The 17,513-nt window shown below is 41.6% G+C and overlaps 1 protein-coding gene across 1 annotated transcript; it reads left to right on the top strand.

The window, feature by feature from the left end:
* Positions 1 to 7,499: 7,499 nt before the first annotated feature.
* Positions 7,500 to 9,503, top strand: DDX53 (DEAD-box helicase 53; the record flags this gene model as incomplete). The annotated part of the gene is made up of 1 exon (XM_084258197.1): positions 7,500 to 9,503. The coding sequence occupies one exon, from the start codon at positions 7,500 to 7,502 to the stop codon at positions 9,501 to 9,503; it is 2,004 nt and encodes a 667-aa protein (XP_084114323.1).
* Positions 9,504 to 17,513: the final 8,010 nt, after the last annotated feature.

The raw sequence follows: 17,513 nt of genomic DNA on the forward strand, positions 1-17,513 counted from the left end.
CGTGGGCGAACTTCCCCCGCTCACCTCTGGCTCCTGAGGAAGCCTTCTGCAGGTAGTCTTTACTGAAGAAATGTCCCTGTTCTAAAATGGTGATGTGGGACACACTCCCTGCGTGTCTGGTCTCAGGCACACTCTTCTGCGCGCCTGGTCTGCCCCGGCTGTGGGTGCTCGCTCTCCCTGTGGGCTCAGACTACTTGTTCAGAAGGGGCCCGGTGTGGGCTAACTCCCCAGCTGGCCACTAGCTCCTTCAGTAGCCTGTGCTGGGGTCAAGTCGCTAGGTGGCACCAGAGATCTCTCCTAGAGCCCTTGGGGAGCTGATTTTCCACCCCGTGGGACAGGGAGCAGAGCGGGGATGGTAGGGTACACCTCAACGGCTTTGGGGTACTGTGTCTGCCTTGTGCCCCACCGTTGTGGGGAACCCACGCCCCTAATTTCGTGCCCCGGGTCTCAGTTCCAAAGCCCTCAGTTCCAGGACGGGGGCTGTAGCCCAGATCAGTGGCGCGGGAATGGCGCCTTTTGAGTCCCGCTCCCCTGCCTGGGCGCCTTGTTCCTGCTCACTCAGGGAGGGCCTCCGCCCGGGTCTCAGTTCCAAAGCCCTCAGTTCCAGGACGCGGGCTGTAGCCCAGATCAGTGGCGCGGGAATGGCGCCTTTTGAATCCCGCTCCCCTGCCTGGGCGCCTTGTTCCTGCTCACTCAGGGAGGGCCTCCGCCGTCTCCCCGCAAGCCTAGGTCGCAGGCGCGGGGACCTGGGCAGCTGCAATCCGAGTGCCGCTTTTGCGAGCGCTGCTTTTGCGCAAGCTTACCGGGCGGCCGGGGCTGTGTGCTGGTGCTGGTCTCCTCCTGGGGGGTTGGGCTCTCTTTAATGGCGCCTGGAGCTCACCTCCGCAGCGGATCCTGCAGGGTTCGCCTCAGCTCCCGTTCACGGGGTGTGGTGGCTGAAATAGTTCCTTTCCACTCACAGTCCCGCTTGCTGCATCCGTTTTTTCTTGTTGGGCGTTTTGGTTTGTTGTTTCCCTCGTCTCTGCCGGTCGGAGAGTGCCGCCTCTGTGGGCGGGGGAGGGGAGCAGGGTTCTGCGCTTCCCTCCCTTCTCGTCCTCTTTTATGGCAACTTTCTTCTTTGGGCAGTTTGCTGGAGTCGTCCGTTTATCTTCCGTGTCCCAGTTCTCACTGGGACCTGCCGCTTTTCCTCCCTATTAACTTTTTTTAATGGGAGATCTTACTCGCAGCGTCTCCTCGCCGCCATGTTGCTCCGCCCCTCTCTACCAGGCCTTCTTGACATGCTCTCCTCTGTTTCTCTTGAATTTTTCTTGTCCCTTCACTTGGTTCCCTGTCCTCCTCATTATCTATTCAATAATTATATGAATTCTCTGATTCCTTTAAGATGTCCCTAAACCTATCTTTTATTTTTTTTTAAAGATTTATTTTATTTATTTATGCATACAAGAGCAGGGGTATAGGCCAGAAGTGTTGGGGGCGGGGGTGAGAGGATTCACCAGAGACCGAGTGGGGAGAAGAATAGTCAGATCTACTGAGACACACTGCTGAGGGGATCAGCAGGTGAGGCAAGAGAAGTCTGCTGTGCCATGCGGGTCAGTTCCCTGCTGCACCATGTGGGTCACCACCCTGGCCAGGGATCGAACTCGTGCTGCAATGACTGGTGATAGCTTGACAGTGCTGAGACTTAACCCCTTGCACCACCAGTTAGGCCTCCTAAACCTACCTTTTATAACTGTCCATATGTTGAGAAGAATATTCTCTCAATTTTTGCTGTACCTTCTATGGTGATAACGCTCCTCTCTCTCTTTCTGTCTTCTCATTTGAACTTCAGTCCCAAATTTCCAATCCTACTTAGCATTTCCAGTCGTATGTCCCCACAACACCACAAAATGGATGTGCCTGAAATTACATGACTCTTCATGCCCTCCAAAAGATTTCCCCTCTAACTTTCTTGTCAATGCCTCCAAGGTTCTCTGCTTCGATGCATCTCTAATCTGAAAGCTTGAGTCATCTTTGATCAAATACTCCTTTCATCCCATCCTACAATCAGGCATCAAATCAAGTGTGTTTTCCCCTACAAATGGAAGTGTGGTAGAGGGCAAAGGCCTTGAAGTTAACTAGACCTGTGTTAAAATTTAGCTCAGTCATGTACCACACCTTTGTATGAACTGGGATGTATCATCTCCCTAATATCTATGAGGTCTGTTATTTTCATGTAAAAGCAGAGAAAAATGCCTACTAATGAGTTTACTGAGATGATCAAATGAGAGAATGTATTTTTAATGTTTAGTATCTAGTAGCACTAAAAAATATTAGTTGCCTCTTCTAGTTGTTCCTTTCCCTGCGTTACCACTGCCACACGCTATTCAAGTTTCTCGGTTCAAAGTATTTAAAATATTGCACAGCCCCTATTCCTCACTTCACTGCACCCTTCATTCTCCATATGGACCTGCTCCCCTAATTAATGCTGATGCTATCACATGACTCCTTCACTGCAGCTTCACTAATCCCCACCCTTTTTTTTAAACCACATTAATATGAAACTTCTTTGTCTATCTTTATGGTTCCTGAAAGTTCCCCTTTCACTTCCACTGGCCCACACTATTTTTCTCCACATACCCTTTGTCCTTAACCTAAATTTTCAGTCCTGGCCCTCCAGGCAGCCCTCATCTCTTCCTCCAAGTCCCCATTAGTTTCTTTGCCTGAAACTAGCATCCTCCTATCACTGATCGCATACCTCCAAGGGACAAGTCAGACCTTTATCACTTACAGGTCTTTACCTCATCTCTACAGCCTCCCTCCAGCTTATCTTTTTTTTTTAATTTTTTTTAAATGTCTTTTAAAAAAATTATTTATTTATTTATTTATTCGAGCACTGGGTACACTCAGAAGCATGGGAGGGTGAGAGAATTCACCAGAGCGGGGAACAGAACAGGCAGACTGAAGAAATACACTGCTGAGGGGAACAGTGGGCACAGCATGAGAGGTCTGTCGTACCATGTGGGACCCTCGCCAGTGGCCGGGGATTGAACTGGTGCTGCAGAGGTTGCGGGCAGCTTCACAGCCCAGCCCTCAACCACTGCACCACCAGGGGAGGCCCCCTCCATCTTATCTTACCTGCCATCATGATTACACTCATTTTGAACTGTTTTTATTTGCTAACATGCAAGATTAGTGCTCACAATCCCTTGGATTTCAAATACAATCAACATTTCAAAACTAAATCTGGCCACTGGCATCAGTTTTACATTTATTTGGCCCTAGTAAAGACCTTGAAACATTATCTGCTTAATTCATTTTATTCTTTTTTTTAATTTTATACATTTTTTACATCATTGTTCATTTTTGCACAATGTATGCATTTTCATCTTGGTTATAGTCCCCATACAATTCCCACCCCCCTTGTTTTGATCCTATTCCCTCCCGCCCCCCGTAGTTAAAAAATTGAAGGACATGATATATTAGAATAAAACTTTACATTGAATAGATTTATGAAAAAAATCAGTATATTTGTTGTTTTTTCATTGTGATGTGAAACAAGGAAAACTATCCAGCAGGGAAATTCTTAGACCAGCACTTGGAGAGCTCCATAGTTGAACCTACTCTGCCTACTCTTTCCTATGATAACATGAACAACAGAGACTTGGAGAGTTCCTACTACAAACCAATAGTATAACTGTGTGTGTGTCTATATGAAACTGGTATTAGTATGTCGTTCTACGCAGAGCAGAGCCTTATAAGTTTGGGAGCTGCACAAAGACTGACAGGTGGTAGAACTCAGAGTTAAACCCAGTTATTCAAGCTTGGGTGATCTGGACCCCAGCCCCAAACAACCGTCACTTCTTTAGACTATTGTAATAGTGACTGTGGCTCTGTGCACAAAGAAAGCAGGCCAACATCTGCAATGATGATGATGGCAGCTTTTACCGTAATATACCCCATCTGCAGAACAGAAAATAGACAGATGTATTCGTCCAAGTAAAACATTTCTATAGATATTTCTAAAGTGCTGTACAGATGTAAAATTAACTGTAATTACTATCATCCTCAATACTAACTGGAATTTTATAACTCTAGGTTGTCTTAGCTCATCACCAAAAATTTAGTAAACAAAACACTATCAACATAGCTTTTAAGAAGCCCCACCTGTTAGAATACTAGTGATGCCACCACATTAACTTATCTACAAGAAAATATTGTAAGAGTGACTGAAAATTAGCCCCATTTGCTAACTACAATACTTCACTCTCATACTATTGTCTGTAAGATTAAGTATAGGGTAAGGGACCATCTTAAGCAAAACAGTAAAATATGTCTTAAACAAATTCCTGAAAGTTTATTACCTTTCTTCCTGCCTTCAGACATACTTTACCAGACACTCAAACCCTTCCTCCTTTGCTCGCTCGGCCTGAAGACAAGTGCTCAACCAATTGTTCCACCAGAATGCATCTGAAAACTTCAAACTTTGCCATTGTATTTTTTCAAGAATAAGTTAACAAGGTGCCAAGTCATAGTCCACTGGGGTAAATATCTTTCTTTTAAGATTTATTTATGCATATAACTACTGGGGTATAGGCCAGAGATCTGGGGGGTGAGAGGGTTCACCAGAGACAGAGTGGGGAACAGAACAGGCAGATGAATGAAATACACTGCTGAGGGGATCAGTGGGTGAGACAGGAGAGGTCTGCTGCGCCATGTGGGTTGCTCCCAGGCCAGACAGGGGATTGAACTCATGCTGCAGAGGCTGTGGATCACTTCATAGTACTGTGTTTAACCCTTGTGCCACCAGGGAGGCCCTGGGGTAAATATCTTAAGGGAAGATCTCTGACTTAAGAGGCAAGCCTGTGGCAGAGATATGTGAAGTAAAGAATGTGGCTCTTCATTTAGGTGACAACCAGTTTTTCCAATTGATAAAGCCAATCATGGGTGATAATGAATGCCCAAGAAGATACAATGTCTTTCAGTACCTGCTATACTCATAAAAGTCTTCAATCAGATTACTGTCTTCCAAGAAATTCATCACAACCAGTTTCACCCTAAAGTACACAGTTCTTGTACTCAGATTTTGCAACTACCCTCTCCCTTCTCTGTGACTTTCTTTCACTCATTTTCGTAGCTTCTTCTATTTTACCTACTAGCCACATAAGAAAAAAGGACCAGAAACAAGTAACTTTAGAGTAAAGGAGTAAGAGTCCCTGTCTACAAGTTAAGAGAGGATGCTGAGGGTCTCCCTGGTGGCTTGGGGGAGGGGGGGCATTATCACCACTGCAGCATGAGTTCAATCCCCAGCCAGGAGCTGACCCACATATGGAGTAGCAGACCTTTCCTGTCTCACCCGCTGCTCCCCTTAGCAGTGTATTTCAGTAAATCCACCAATTCCACTCCCCACTGTCTCCGGTGAATCCTCTCACCCCTGCACCTCTGGCCTACACTCCAGTTCTTCTATGCAAAGAGAGAGAGAGAGAGAGAGAGAGAGAGAGAGAGAGAGAGAGAGAGAGAGAGAGAGCAAGCGCGAGCAAGAGAGCACTCTGAATTTATACTCTCAATGATGTGGTGAGTATTCTTGCTCAAGACCAGAAGGATACTCAGTCTCGATTTTATTCTCTCTAGAGTGAAGAACAAGGTCACCTCTGACATACTAGTACTTCTAGAATCCTGTGATTCTGTAATCAGTATTACTCAATATAAAGATGAAGGCATAAAGACAGAGAAATAGAGCCTCCATTTGACATAGTAAAAGCCACATTTGACTACACAAATTTCCCTTTTTAATAGTTAATGAACTAAAAGATATTACAAATGCTTTAAGATTCTAATATAATTCATGAACAAGTGTGGAGGAGTTGTAATGTGATTTGGTCACAAAAGTTCTGGCTGAACCAGAAAGTAAAAAAAAATTCATTACATAATCTATGTTCACCCAGAGCCTTTTTTGCAAGGTGTTACATAGCATATTAATAGTGGTATAAAATGTTAGTATGAGTTGCATCAAAGAGGAAGTTGAACTGTGAGGGTACACTGGACTTAATGACTCACGTTCAAAGAACAGATTATGGGCCTCCCTGGTGGCGCAGGCGGTTGAGCGCAGCGCTGTGAAGCTGCCCACAGCCTCTGCAGTGCCATTTCGATCCCCACTGGCCACGGAGGTACCCACATGTTGCAGCAGACCTCTCCTGTCTCGCCCGCTGCTCCCCTCAGCAGTGTATTTCGTCAGTCTGCCTGTTCTGTTCTCTGCTATCTTGGGTGAATCCTCTCACCCTCCCACACATCTGGCCTGTATAAAAATAAATAAATCTTTAAAAAAAAAACAAAGAACAGATTATGGACAAGAAGAAATAACAATTCTACAGTGGGGAAAACTGGGGTACCACCATTTAATATAGCGACCAAGATGAACATTACCCACTGACAGGCACCCTTCCCACTACCCACAACATGATGTGGTAAGAAGTGACCTTCACCTTTGTGATAATTTTTCTGGAAACTCATAACCCAAGTGCAATCTTGAGAAATTATATCAGACATACCTCATTTCATTAACATTACACCAAAGTGAGCTCTTAGCCTCTGTTATGGTTTAAATAGAAACTGAATCTACTTGCCCAGACTGCTGCTAGTTGTCTTCTACATTTCCCCTAATAAATGACTCCTACACAGTCTTCCAGTGTGCAGATTAATGAATCAAAGAAACCAGGGGGAAGGAGGAAAAAAAATTAAGAGTCAATAAGCAGCAAATTATTGAAAATACTCCAAGATGTGTCTAGAGTAAGAGAGTAAGACCCAACTCTACCTCTCTTTTAACCATCATTCCTGAAACACCTAGAGATTACCTGAACAAATGCTGGTGTTCACATGAAGAATGAGAGGCATAATGCCATTCCTAGGTGTTTACTTAATGGACTCCCTGTTAGTATAATTTAAGTTATACTAGAGGAAAGGGAAGTGATAAATATATCTGGACCTAGTATGGTTGGTACTCAAAAGTAAACTTAGCTAAATAAATACACAAATATATGAACAAATAAGTTGATTTTGTTTAAAATCACTATTATTTCCACCTATGGATATTACCGACTTTAAAAAAAAAAAGAAAACACGCCACGTGGATAAACCCTAAGGCCTGCTTCAAGCCCATTCCTCTGCTGAGCCATAACTAGCAGGAGGCAAGCTACCGAGGCACCTAGGACACAAAAGTCGAGGAAACACTCTCAGGATCCTTTAAGAGCCATGTGATCAGCTCAAGAGTGGATATCACTTTAAATAGCTGCTGGAAGCCCTGGCTCACGTCACCCACTTCCGGCCCTCTGATTGGTCAAGCCATCAGAGCCCCGCCCCGCAAGCCATCAAACAAAGGATGCCCTGGGCAACAGCCTCCATAGCTGCCGCTTAGCGTCCTACCTTGCGCCCTCGGAGAGGCCGAGGGGAGACAGGCCTCACCGCCGCCGCCTGCTCTCATCCCTAGGTAGGCGAGAGTCCGCCATCAACCGCACCATTGACCAGAAATGGCCTGGGCCCCAGAGCGGAAGGGAGAGTTCGGATGGAGAGAGTCCAGGGCCACTAGCGATGACCGAGGTCGAGGCCTATCCCGGGGCCGAGGCCAGGAGCGGGGCCGAGGTCAGGAGCGGGGCCGAGGCCAGGAGTGGGGCCGAGGCCAGGAGAGGGGCCGAGGCCAGGAGAGGGGCCGAGGCCAGGAGTGGGGCCGAGGCCAGGACCGTGGCCGGGGATGGGGTTGGAGTAGCTCCTCCCCCTACCGGGAGCCCAGAGCATCTGGCTCCGGACAGCCACCCCTTTGCTTGAAATTGAAGAGCAGTATGGTTGGTATGGTGATTGGTCGTGGCGGATCAAAAATTAATGACATCCAGAATAGAACCAAAACCAAAATACAGATCATAAGAGGTGATCCTATAGCCGAGGTAAAGATTTTCGGAAGTGCCGACATGAAGGCAAAGGCCAAAGAGGCTATAGAAGATATTGTTAAAAACCAAGAGAACCCAGAGTCGGCATCCAGTGTTGATGAGGCTACATCCCAGCCCACTATTGGGAGAGATGTCAGCACTGGTAGCGCTGTGAAAAAAGTTCAGCCACTGCTAGATTGGGACCAAATTAGAGCAGAGGTTGCCGAGTGGGAGAAAAAAAAGTGGGCAGATTTACCACCAATTAAGAAAGACTTTTATGTAGAATCTGAAGCAACTCGCTCATTGTCTCAAAAGCAGGTGGACATTTGGCGATCAGAAAATTTCAACATAATGTGTGATGACTTGAAAGAGGGGGAGAAACGCCCCATCCCCAATCCGATTTGTACCTTTAAGGATGCCTTCCAAAACTATCCTGAACTTATGCAAAACATTAAAAAAGCAGGTTTTAAAATACCAACACCAATTCAATCACAGATGTGGCCAATTGTTTTACAAGGAATGGATCTTATAGGAGTTGCACAAACAGGAACAGGAAAAACACTGTCCTATTTAATGCCTGGGTTTATACATCTCAGTTTCCAACCTCTACCTAGAGAAGAAAGGAATGGTCCTGGAATGCTAGTCCTGACACCCACTAGAGAACTAGCCCTTCAGGTGCAAGCTGAATGTTCTAAGTATTCATATAAATATCTTAAAAGTATTTGTGTATATGGTGGTGGCAATAGAAAAAGACAAATAGAAGAGATAACCAAAGGTGTAGACATTGTTATTGCAACTCCTGGGAGACTGAATGATCTGCAAATGAATGACTTTGTCAACCTAAAAAGTATAACCTACTTAGTCTTAGATGAGGCGGACAAAATGCTGGATCTGGGCTTTGAACACCAGATAATGAAGATTTTATTAGATGTGCGCCCTGACAGGCAGACTGTTATGACAAGTGCAACGTGGCCTGATAGCGTTCGCCGCCTAGCAAGATCTTATTTGAAAGAGCCTATGATTGTTTATGTTGGTACTCTGGATCTAGTTGCTGTCAGTACAGTGAAGCAACATGTAATAGTCACCACAGAAGAAGAAAAACGATCTCTAATCCAAGATTTCCTACAGAACCTGTCACCTAAAGACAAAGTCATCGTTTTTGTCAGCAGAAAACTTGTGGCTGATGACTTGTCAAGCGACTTAAGCATCCTAGGCATACCCGTGGAGTCCCTGCATGGTGACCGAGAGCAGAGTGACCGCGAGCAAGCATTAAATGACTTCAGAAGAGGAACAGTGAAAATCCTGATTGCTACTGACTTAGCATCCCGAGGACTTGATGTAGACGATGTCACACATGTATACAACTATGATTTCCCAAAGAATGTCGAAGAATATGTGCACAGAGTTGGACGGACTGGAAGAGCTGGCAGAAGTGGAACATCGATCACCCTTCTGACTAAGAATGATGCCAAGATTGCCATTGAACTGATTAATATTCTAAAAAGAACGAATCAGCCTGTCCCAAAAGATCTGTCAGCAATGGCAGACCGATATAAATTATATAAGCAAGGAACACAGGAACATCGCACGGACGATTTTATTAAAACTTGATTAATGTCATTGCAAAGTTATACTATACTACTAGAAGGTCCAAGATATGTTAAAGATATTGAACACTCAAGATACAAAGTTTGGACACATTTTTGCAGTTTAAAGACACTTAACCAAGTTTGAAATATCCTAACACCTTCCACTACTGTTTATGTTCCTTAATAAAACGTAAAGAGTGTTCAATATGAGTGAGAGTGTATGGGGAAAAAATGTTAATGTGTTGGTAAAAACCTAGTTTTTCCTATAGTCTGCCATGTCCACCTATGTCTTCTCAAAAAGACAACGATGGTGTGTTTCTTGTTTTAAAATAGCTGTACTGAATTGCAACGTAATGGTCATCAACCTTATCCCAGTCAAAATCTTCTATTTTTCTCTTGTAGTTGGTACCACAACAATCCCTAAAAATATCTCCATTCTTATTCCGTTGCTTGTAACGCATTAGAACGTGCTAAATTTTCTATAACATTCCATAATTCTATATGTTTTAAAATAGATGTGACAAAGCAGGGTGAATGACTCACTCTGGAATCAGTGCCCTATAGAAACTCGGTCACTAACCAACCTCTAAGGAGGTCACTGACCTCGAAGGAGGTCAACTTGCATTCTATAGGCCCCAATTTTTTCACTAATAAATTGGGATGATTACACTAAGCAATTTGGGGCCCTCTTCACTTCTAAATTCTATGATACAACAAAGATTGTGTACCTTACCTTATGTTAACACTTTATTTTCTAATCTCGGGGAAATCAGTTTTGTTTAACAAATTGAACAAGGAAATCCTTTTTAATGACCAGAATAGTACACTGTGCCTTTTTACTTATTTTTATAATGTGACTTGCAGACAGTCTTTTTTTCTTTTCATATTAGATTTTTCAATTTGTCTTGAAAGGGTCAAAACCACATATACCCTTCACAGGAGAAATAAATGGTAAAGAAAAATATAGCTTACAAACTGGGGGAAACATTAAAAAATTCAGTCAAATGAGAGTTTTGCCATGGAATCAATTTTAGTAAAACTCCTAACTTATAATTCTACCTCACATTTTATTTAGAAGAGCGATACATCTTTTTACATTATAAGAAGTCTCTATAATGACACTAAATTTCAAAACTTAGTTCATGAGAACATTAACATTGATCAATCCTTAAAACTTCTCGCAAAATAAAAAAATAATGCCATGATCTTTTTCTGCTGGCATGCCTCAGGTGCGGTCACCACAAGTAAGCCAAATTAAATGAAAAAGAGGAAAATGTTTTAGATCTAGGTATTTAGGGTTAAAATTTGGCTTTAAAGTTCCTCTATATAGGCCTCAATACCTCTTGATAAAATTAATAGAGGTTAACATTTTTGAGGTGCTGTCTCTTACCAATAATCTTCATGAAGCATCCATTCACACAGATAAGCCTAACCATATTTTACAAAGTACTGTATGAATCAAGGTTAGAGAAACTAATTTGCCTAAGTTTACTAAATCTGGTTAAAGGGGAATTAAGTGATATTTTAACCCAGATGTGACTGGTTGCAATATTTACATTCTTTTCATTTAAATACAGTTACTATGTACAAGATAATATTTTTTATCTTCCGGTTGCCCACATTTCAGATTTAGTAAAGAGAGGTTTGTGCAAATTTACTCTAATGCAAAAACAACCCATGCAAATACCAGATGATTTCACTCATGTGGAGAATATAAAGCAACACAAAGGAGCAGAATAAACTAAACCAAAATAAACCCTAAAAAATGATTGCAGAATTGAGGCTACCAGAGCGGGAGAGTAGAAGATGGGAAACAAAGAGTGGAGGGGGCCAGATGGACTATGGTAGAGCATTATGGGTACTTTGGAGGTGGGCATGGTGTGGTAACATACATCTGAAGAGATGTGAGCCTGTATCCCTAAAACACACACGGTGCTGAAAAACCAACAACACAATTTTTAAAAACAGTCTATAGCAGAACCTCTGATAGAAGAAGCTCCAATGGCTGGTTCCCATTCACTTGGAGGAGAAATGATGAATGTTAGCAAGGTGGAGTCCATGTTATTTGCCAGAATTCCTCTTAGGGGCAATGGTACACTTGTTAGAGAAAAATGTAACAATTAAACCACTTCAGATAGAGTGAGGTTCCTCAATCATGTTCCAGTAACAACACAACAAAAATTACCACTCAATGTCTGAGTAAGAAAATAAGAGCATTTCTTCTGAAAGAAAAGGCTGGAAAGAAGAGCCGCTGTGTGGAGAGAGGTATGGAGAGATAGAACAGGGGGTTTTAACCAGGGACATTTTTGCCCCTTCACTCCAGGGGACATCTGTCAATATGTGGCAACATAACTGTTGGTGGTTTCAACTGGGGCGGGGTGCTGGGGGTCGGGAAAGAAGGAGGGGAGAGGGCAAGGTGTGACTGGTATCTAGAATGAAGATGTCAAGGATGGTGCTAAATACCCCAGTGTATAGAGCAGCCTCCGCATAATAATAGTGCTGAGATAGAGAATTCAACAGAGCATAAGTAAAACAAACAAACAAACAAACGAAAAAAAAACCAGTTGTGTAATAACCAAGAAAGGACTTTAGAGGAAAAAGAGGATTTAAAAATTATATCCTGTGAGTTTTGCAGACTAATACCCTATACCCATCGGCCCCTTGATAGTCTGCAACAGTGGTTCACCATCCAGGTCAATGTTGCCAGTGTCTGGAGACAGTTTGGTTGTCACAACATGGGGAGGAGTATTAGCATATTCTGGGTGGAAGCCAATAGTGCTGCTCAATATAGGACACATACAGGGCAGACCCCCCAAAACAAAGAGTTATGTGGCCCAAGTGTCAGTAGTGACACAGTTAAGAAAACCTGGAATAGATTAAGCAAACTCAACTGCAGAGAAGCCAAGAAAGGAGTTCAGTGAAAAAAACATAAGGATATTTGTTATGTACAGTGCAATATAAAGCCCTCCATCAACTTCCTTATCTTTGGTATAATATCTATCAGTGAGTCTCAATCAGAGTTTATTCTCCCCCTGTGGGACATGTGTCAATGCCAGGAGACATTTTTGGCTGTCCCACATAGGTGGCAGGGTTGCTACTAGCACCTACAAGCAAACCTAGTAGTTCAGAGAGAAACATCCAATAATGCACAGGACAATACCGTGAAACAGTCTGTAACAGTGGATTTTTCAGCCCCCAATGTCTATGGTACTGAGGTCAAGAAACCTTGGTTTACAAAGACAAACTGTGTGTGTGTGTGTGTGTGTGTGTGTGTGTCTGAACTCCTTTTTAGAAACTCAAAGAAATAGTGAGTTCTGCATCCAAACTAGAACAGTGAAAGCAGGGCACTGAGCCATGCACTCACACAGGAGACAAAGAGAAGGATTCAGCTGGCCAGAGTTATTCCTATAAAATGCTTAGCATGGTGATTCCCATGCAGTAGATGTTCAGCAAAGAGCAGGTCCCTCCCACCTGTCTCTGCCATCATCAGAGCATCATCAAGCATTATCTAATGCTTGTTCATAATTGTGGGTGCTGTTGCTTAGACTGTTTCCCCCATTTGGAATACCCTTTCTCCTTCCGCTCTGCCAAGTTAAATCAGATTCATCATTCTGGGTCCAGCTAAAGTGCCACATCTTCCCCAAGATCCTATCTGCTCAATTCCATTTCCAAACTCCCGTAGCTGTTGTTGTCTATCAATGTTGACATTTGTACTACACTAGCTCACATTCTTATAGAGACAATTTTGAAAACTTTTAATGAATGGAAAACTCATGCTATCAAATATTTAAGCACATAAAAATTTTAGTTAAAAGTTTTATACTATGATTAACAAGTCACAAGAGAACTTTCCAGAGTTATATATGTAGAAGGAGCCAAATATATACATATAATAAAGGTGGGATATTTTAATCAGTGAAGAAAAGAAAGTTTATTTCAAAAAAAATAAAATTTTTAAATGAAAAATACATAATACATACATATCAGGACAATCATTCAACCAAAAAACTTACTATTTAAAAAATCCTCAACAGATTCAACCTTTTTATAAAAAATAAAGGAACTTGAAGCTCATATAAGAAAGCAATTTCTAATATCAAAGTGGAAAAATATGGAGACACATAGAAGCAACCACAGGCAATTAAAAGTAAATATAAATAGGCTTACCAGTATAAAAATGAAACGTTTGTGAAAATACAAAAAAAGGGCAAAGGAAACACCAGAAGAATTTAAAATATAAAACACATTCAGTTATTCACATTTAATGTAAAGAGCCTTTTATAGAGAAAAAATTAAAAATTCCAAATTGGTTACATGGGCAGAAATATAAAAGGGAACTCACCAAAGAGACAAGCAAGTGAATAATAAATGTGAAGAAGTGGGTTGTGTTTAGGAAACAAAATCTGAAATACCTAAAATTGGTAAGAATGCAAAGAAAGAAACATTCATAAATCCTAATCTGGTAAAACTGTATTCCTTGGAGATACAGTTGAAATGATAATATAAAATCTATATATGTTTAATAGACTTTGATCCAGTAATTTCACTTATGACCATTTACTGAAAAAGAGAGTCAGTCGTATAGATCCTAACAAATATACGATATTTACCATAGTGTTTTACTTAAAATAACTACATTTTACAAAAAGATATCTCAAAGCCCAATGATGTGGTGCTATTCAAATAAATTGCAGCACATTTATCCCTGATTTGCAATAGCAGAAATCATGTTCTTAAAGAATATTTAGGAGTATGAAGGAAAGCTGGCTCATAAAATACCTCATTATTCTTAGACAATTACATTTGTCCATATATCTACATAGAAACAGACAGATGGCATGCACCCACAGATGCACAGTGATAACTATGGTTTTCTACTTTATAGGATTATGAAAGGTTTTAAGCTGTATTTACTAAAATTTCCACAAAATTATGTCACCTTTATTATAAAAATAATGCCGAACATAAATTTTGAATAATTGCTTCAAAACTAACTTAATAATAAAATGCCTAAGAAACAAATTTTGCCGGCATTGTAGTTGAGAGTAATCAAAACAGAAGCATCTCTCTTCTTTCTCTCATGAAAACATAAACACCATTAATAGGCAACTTGTCTTCTTTCCACCACTGCATCGTCAGTACTAAAAATAATGTTTGTGGAACACAGTAGGAGCAGAGTAAATATCTGAATGAAAGTAACTATGAATGAGTGCAAATAAGTGCATTGTTTTATTTTCATTGCATAAAAATAACCTTTCTATTTCTGTTCCTTGTTTTGCCTGGGGGCATCTGTTGGCCTATACCTTACCTTCTGTTAAATAATGAAATAATGTTGACTGTTCTTACCATAAACACACAACAAAACAGAAGAAAACCACCACAAAAGACAGAGGGACACAAACTTTAGGAGGTGTTGGATAAGTCTGTTCCCTTGATTGCAGTGATGGAATCACAGCTGTTTGTGTATGTAGGTCCATACTCATCAAACTGTACATGTTAAATACGTGCAATTCATTGTATCCCAGTGATATTCCAACAAAGCTATTAATAACAAGGGAAGAAAAGAATTGTCTTGGTTTTCCACGGAGAGACCTGTTGGCCTTTTACATGAGGCTACAGTCCTCCAGCAACATGACCAATGGGTTTCACAGTCAAGGATATTGAATTCATATATCAAAGTAAAAAGTCAAGAGATCAGATGACATCGTTCAAAGAAACAAATGATGTTACAGTGCTGTTGAGTATTATTTCTGTTTTACTTAAAAACACTACAACTCTGTGTAATTATACTCCTGCATATTTGTCAGTGATTATGGACAAATTTGCCACAATACAACAAAACATTGCTAAAATGGTTGTCTCTAGAAAGTGAAGTTGGGGAAAACAATCCATTAGGTAGCGCTATATTGTAATAGAAAGTATTTTATGTATGCACCCAAGAGGTGGCATGTGTATTATCAAGACTTGAACATGTCGGCCTCTTTTCCAAAAAAGCTGCAGAATTACACAGAAATCCACTTTTGTATGGAAATAAAATGTGTAGGATCTATTTTATTTTACTTGCAAATTTTCAAATAATTTCTTTTTAGGAAGAAGCAAATAAGTAATTGTACGAAAAAGTAAAAAGAGAAAGACAATAATTACAAGTACAGATTTTACAAATTAATTACAAATACAGAAATCTGTCCATATGAACAAGTACTTTCCTAATGTAATACAATAATTAAGAAAAAGGAGGAGACAGAGTGGGGCAGAATTGCTTGTGCCATGACAACCACACAAAGGAACATGTTTCTCTCCTTTTAGAGAACAGGAGACAAATACTAAGAGAGGTCACACAGCTTTCCCAAGTTCAAACATTGGGGAAGTAGTAGAGCTGACTAGCTCTCAGATGAAAATTATAGATTCAATTAAGAAGCAGGGAATTGCATCCAGAAATGTGTCAGGAGAGACAAGACTGACATTTGGGAACACGGGTCCTTCATTTTGGATCAAAAAAGCACTGTGTGTAGTTATTTGTCACACAAGGCACTGTTTTTTTCATACTCTTCTCCCTAGGCTATAAGCATCTGTAGTTTTCTGGCACTGGAGAAATCTACATGGTAAACTGAAAGTTGAAAATGACAACTACAATTGTTGATTAATGCAGTCAGATTTTTCAGAAGTCCTTGTAAAAGAACAGTCTAAACAGTAAGGTTGAATATCTGTTCACTTGGGGATTTAGTAGCCTAATGACATTTAGTAACCTAAAACTACAACAATAAAAGAAAAGTAGGGAATAATATGAAGACTTCAATAAAGCCTTTATATTCCTGGCAGGTGGAGGTACAAGGAAGTTTAAGGTGTGCAAAAGACATTGCCAGGCAACTTGCCATAAATCCAGTAATCCATTTATAACCTCTAACATCTGAATTTCTGGGAATTCAATTATGAAGTGCCACCTTGCAATATTGAAGGTGGCGGACACTGGGGGTTTACTACTGACCAGCCACCCCCACCACTTCCTCCTATGCCCCTCCCTAATTGATGTCCTGAGTGAATTTCTTAGCCTCTGTTGCAGCTAAAGCATAGGCCGGTGACACAAACCTATGTCAGGCCTATGAGACCTACAGAGAGTCATCTTGGCAACTTTAGAAAAGCTCTTGCTCTCTTATGGAGATATGCAAGAAAAAACACTGCTTCCTGGTTTTGTACAGACTGTGTGAGGACCTTATATTATGCCGGTCACTTTTAGACAATGAGAAAACAAACCTGATGGACAAGGCCACTGTGGTGAGCATGACCAAATGGAAATATGGAGAGTGCCTAGATCCTGGATGACATAACTGCGCAGCTGAATTAAACCCTGCTGTGGCTGCCATGGAGGCGTGCTGCTTAGCTCCATCAACACATTCCAGTGCAAGCTTGTGACCACCTCCAAGTCGCACAGAGAGCTCAAAGCCTCTAGCGGCGAACAACTCATGGCAGCACACACCTGGAGGTCAGAATCTTCCAGGAGGTCCCAGGCACTAAGTGAGCACAGCGTGGCACTAGGGCCTGTTCATTTCTGCGCACCCTGTGACTTCTCTATGGACCTATTGGCCAGCGGCCTCCTGATAGGCTGCCTGTGGATTTCTCAGAGCCTCAGCATAGTCTTCCAACGCAATCTTTATTCCTTTCTCCCCTCCCTTCATAGGTATCTAACTTGAACTGTGCTCACAAGGACTTCTTTGACTGCTCCTGATTCTTTTTCTCTTTATACCTCCCAGCTGTTGCTGCTAATAAATACTGGATCTATCAAGCACACCCAGGAGTCCCCTATCTCTGAACATCACATTATATGAAACAATGTCATTACTAAGTCATTATTACTTGAGTATCATATTACCAGCAGCCCAAAGCATCTTAACAGATCAACTGGAAAACCACTCATAACCTACCTGACATGGACACAGTGAATGATGGTCCATTATTGAGAAGAGGCTCCGATGAGGTGTACTTCATTAGGATGCGAGTTAACTATAATAAGCCAATTAGACACTCCCCCTGGATG

The sequence above is a fragment of the Talpa europaea genome, assembly GCF_964194135.1.
Source record: "Talpa europaea genome assembly, chromosome: X".
In the NCBI taxonomy this organism is placed as follows: Eukaryota; Metazoa; Chordata; class Mammalia; order Eulipotyphla; family Talpidae; genus Talpa; species Talpa europaea.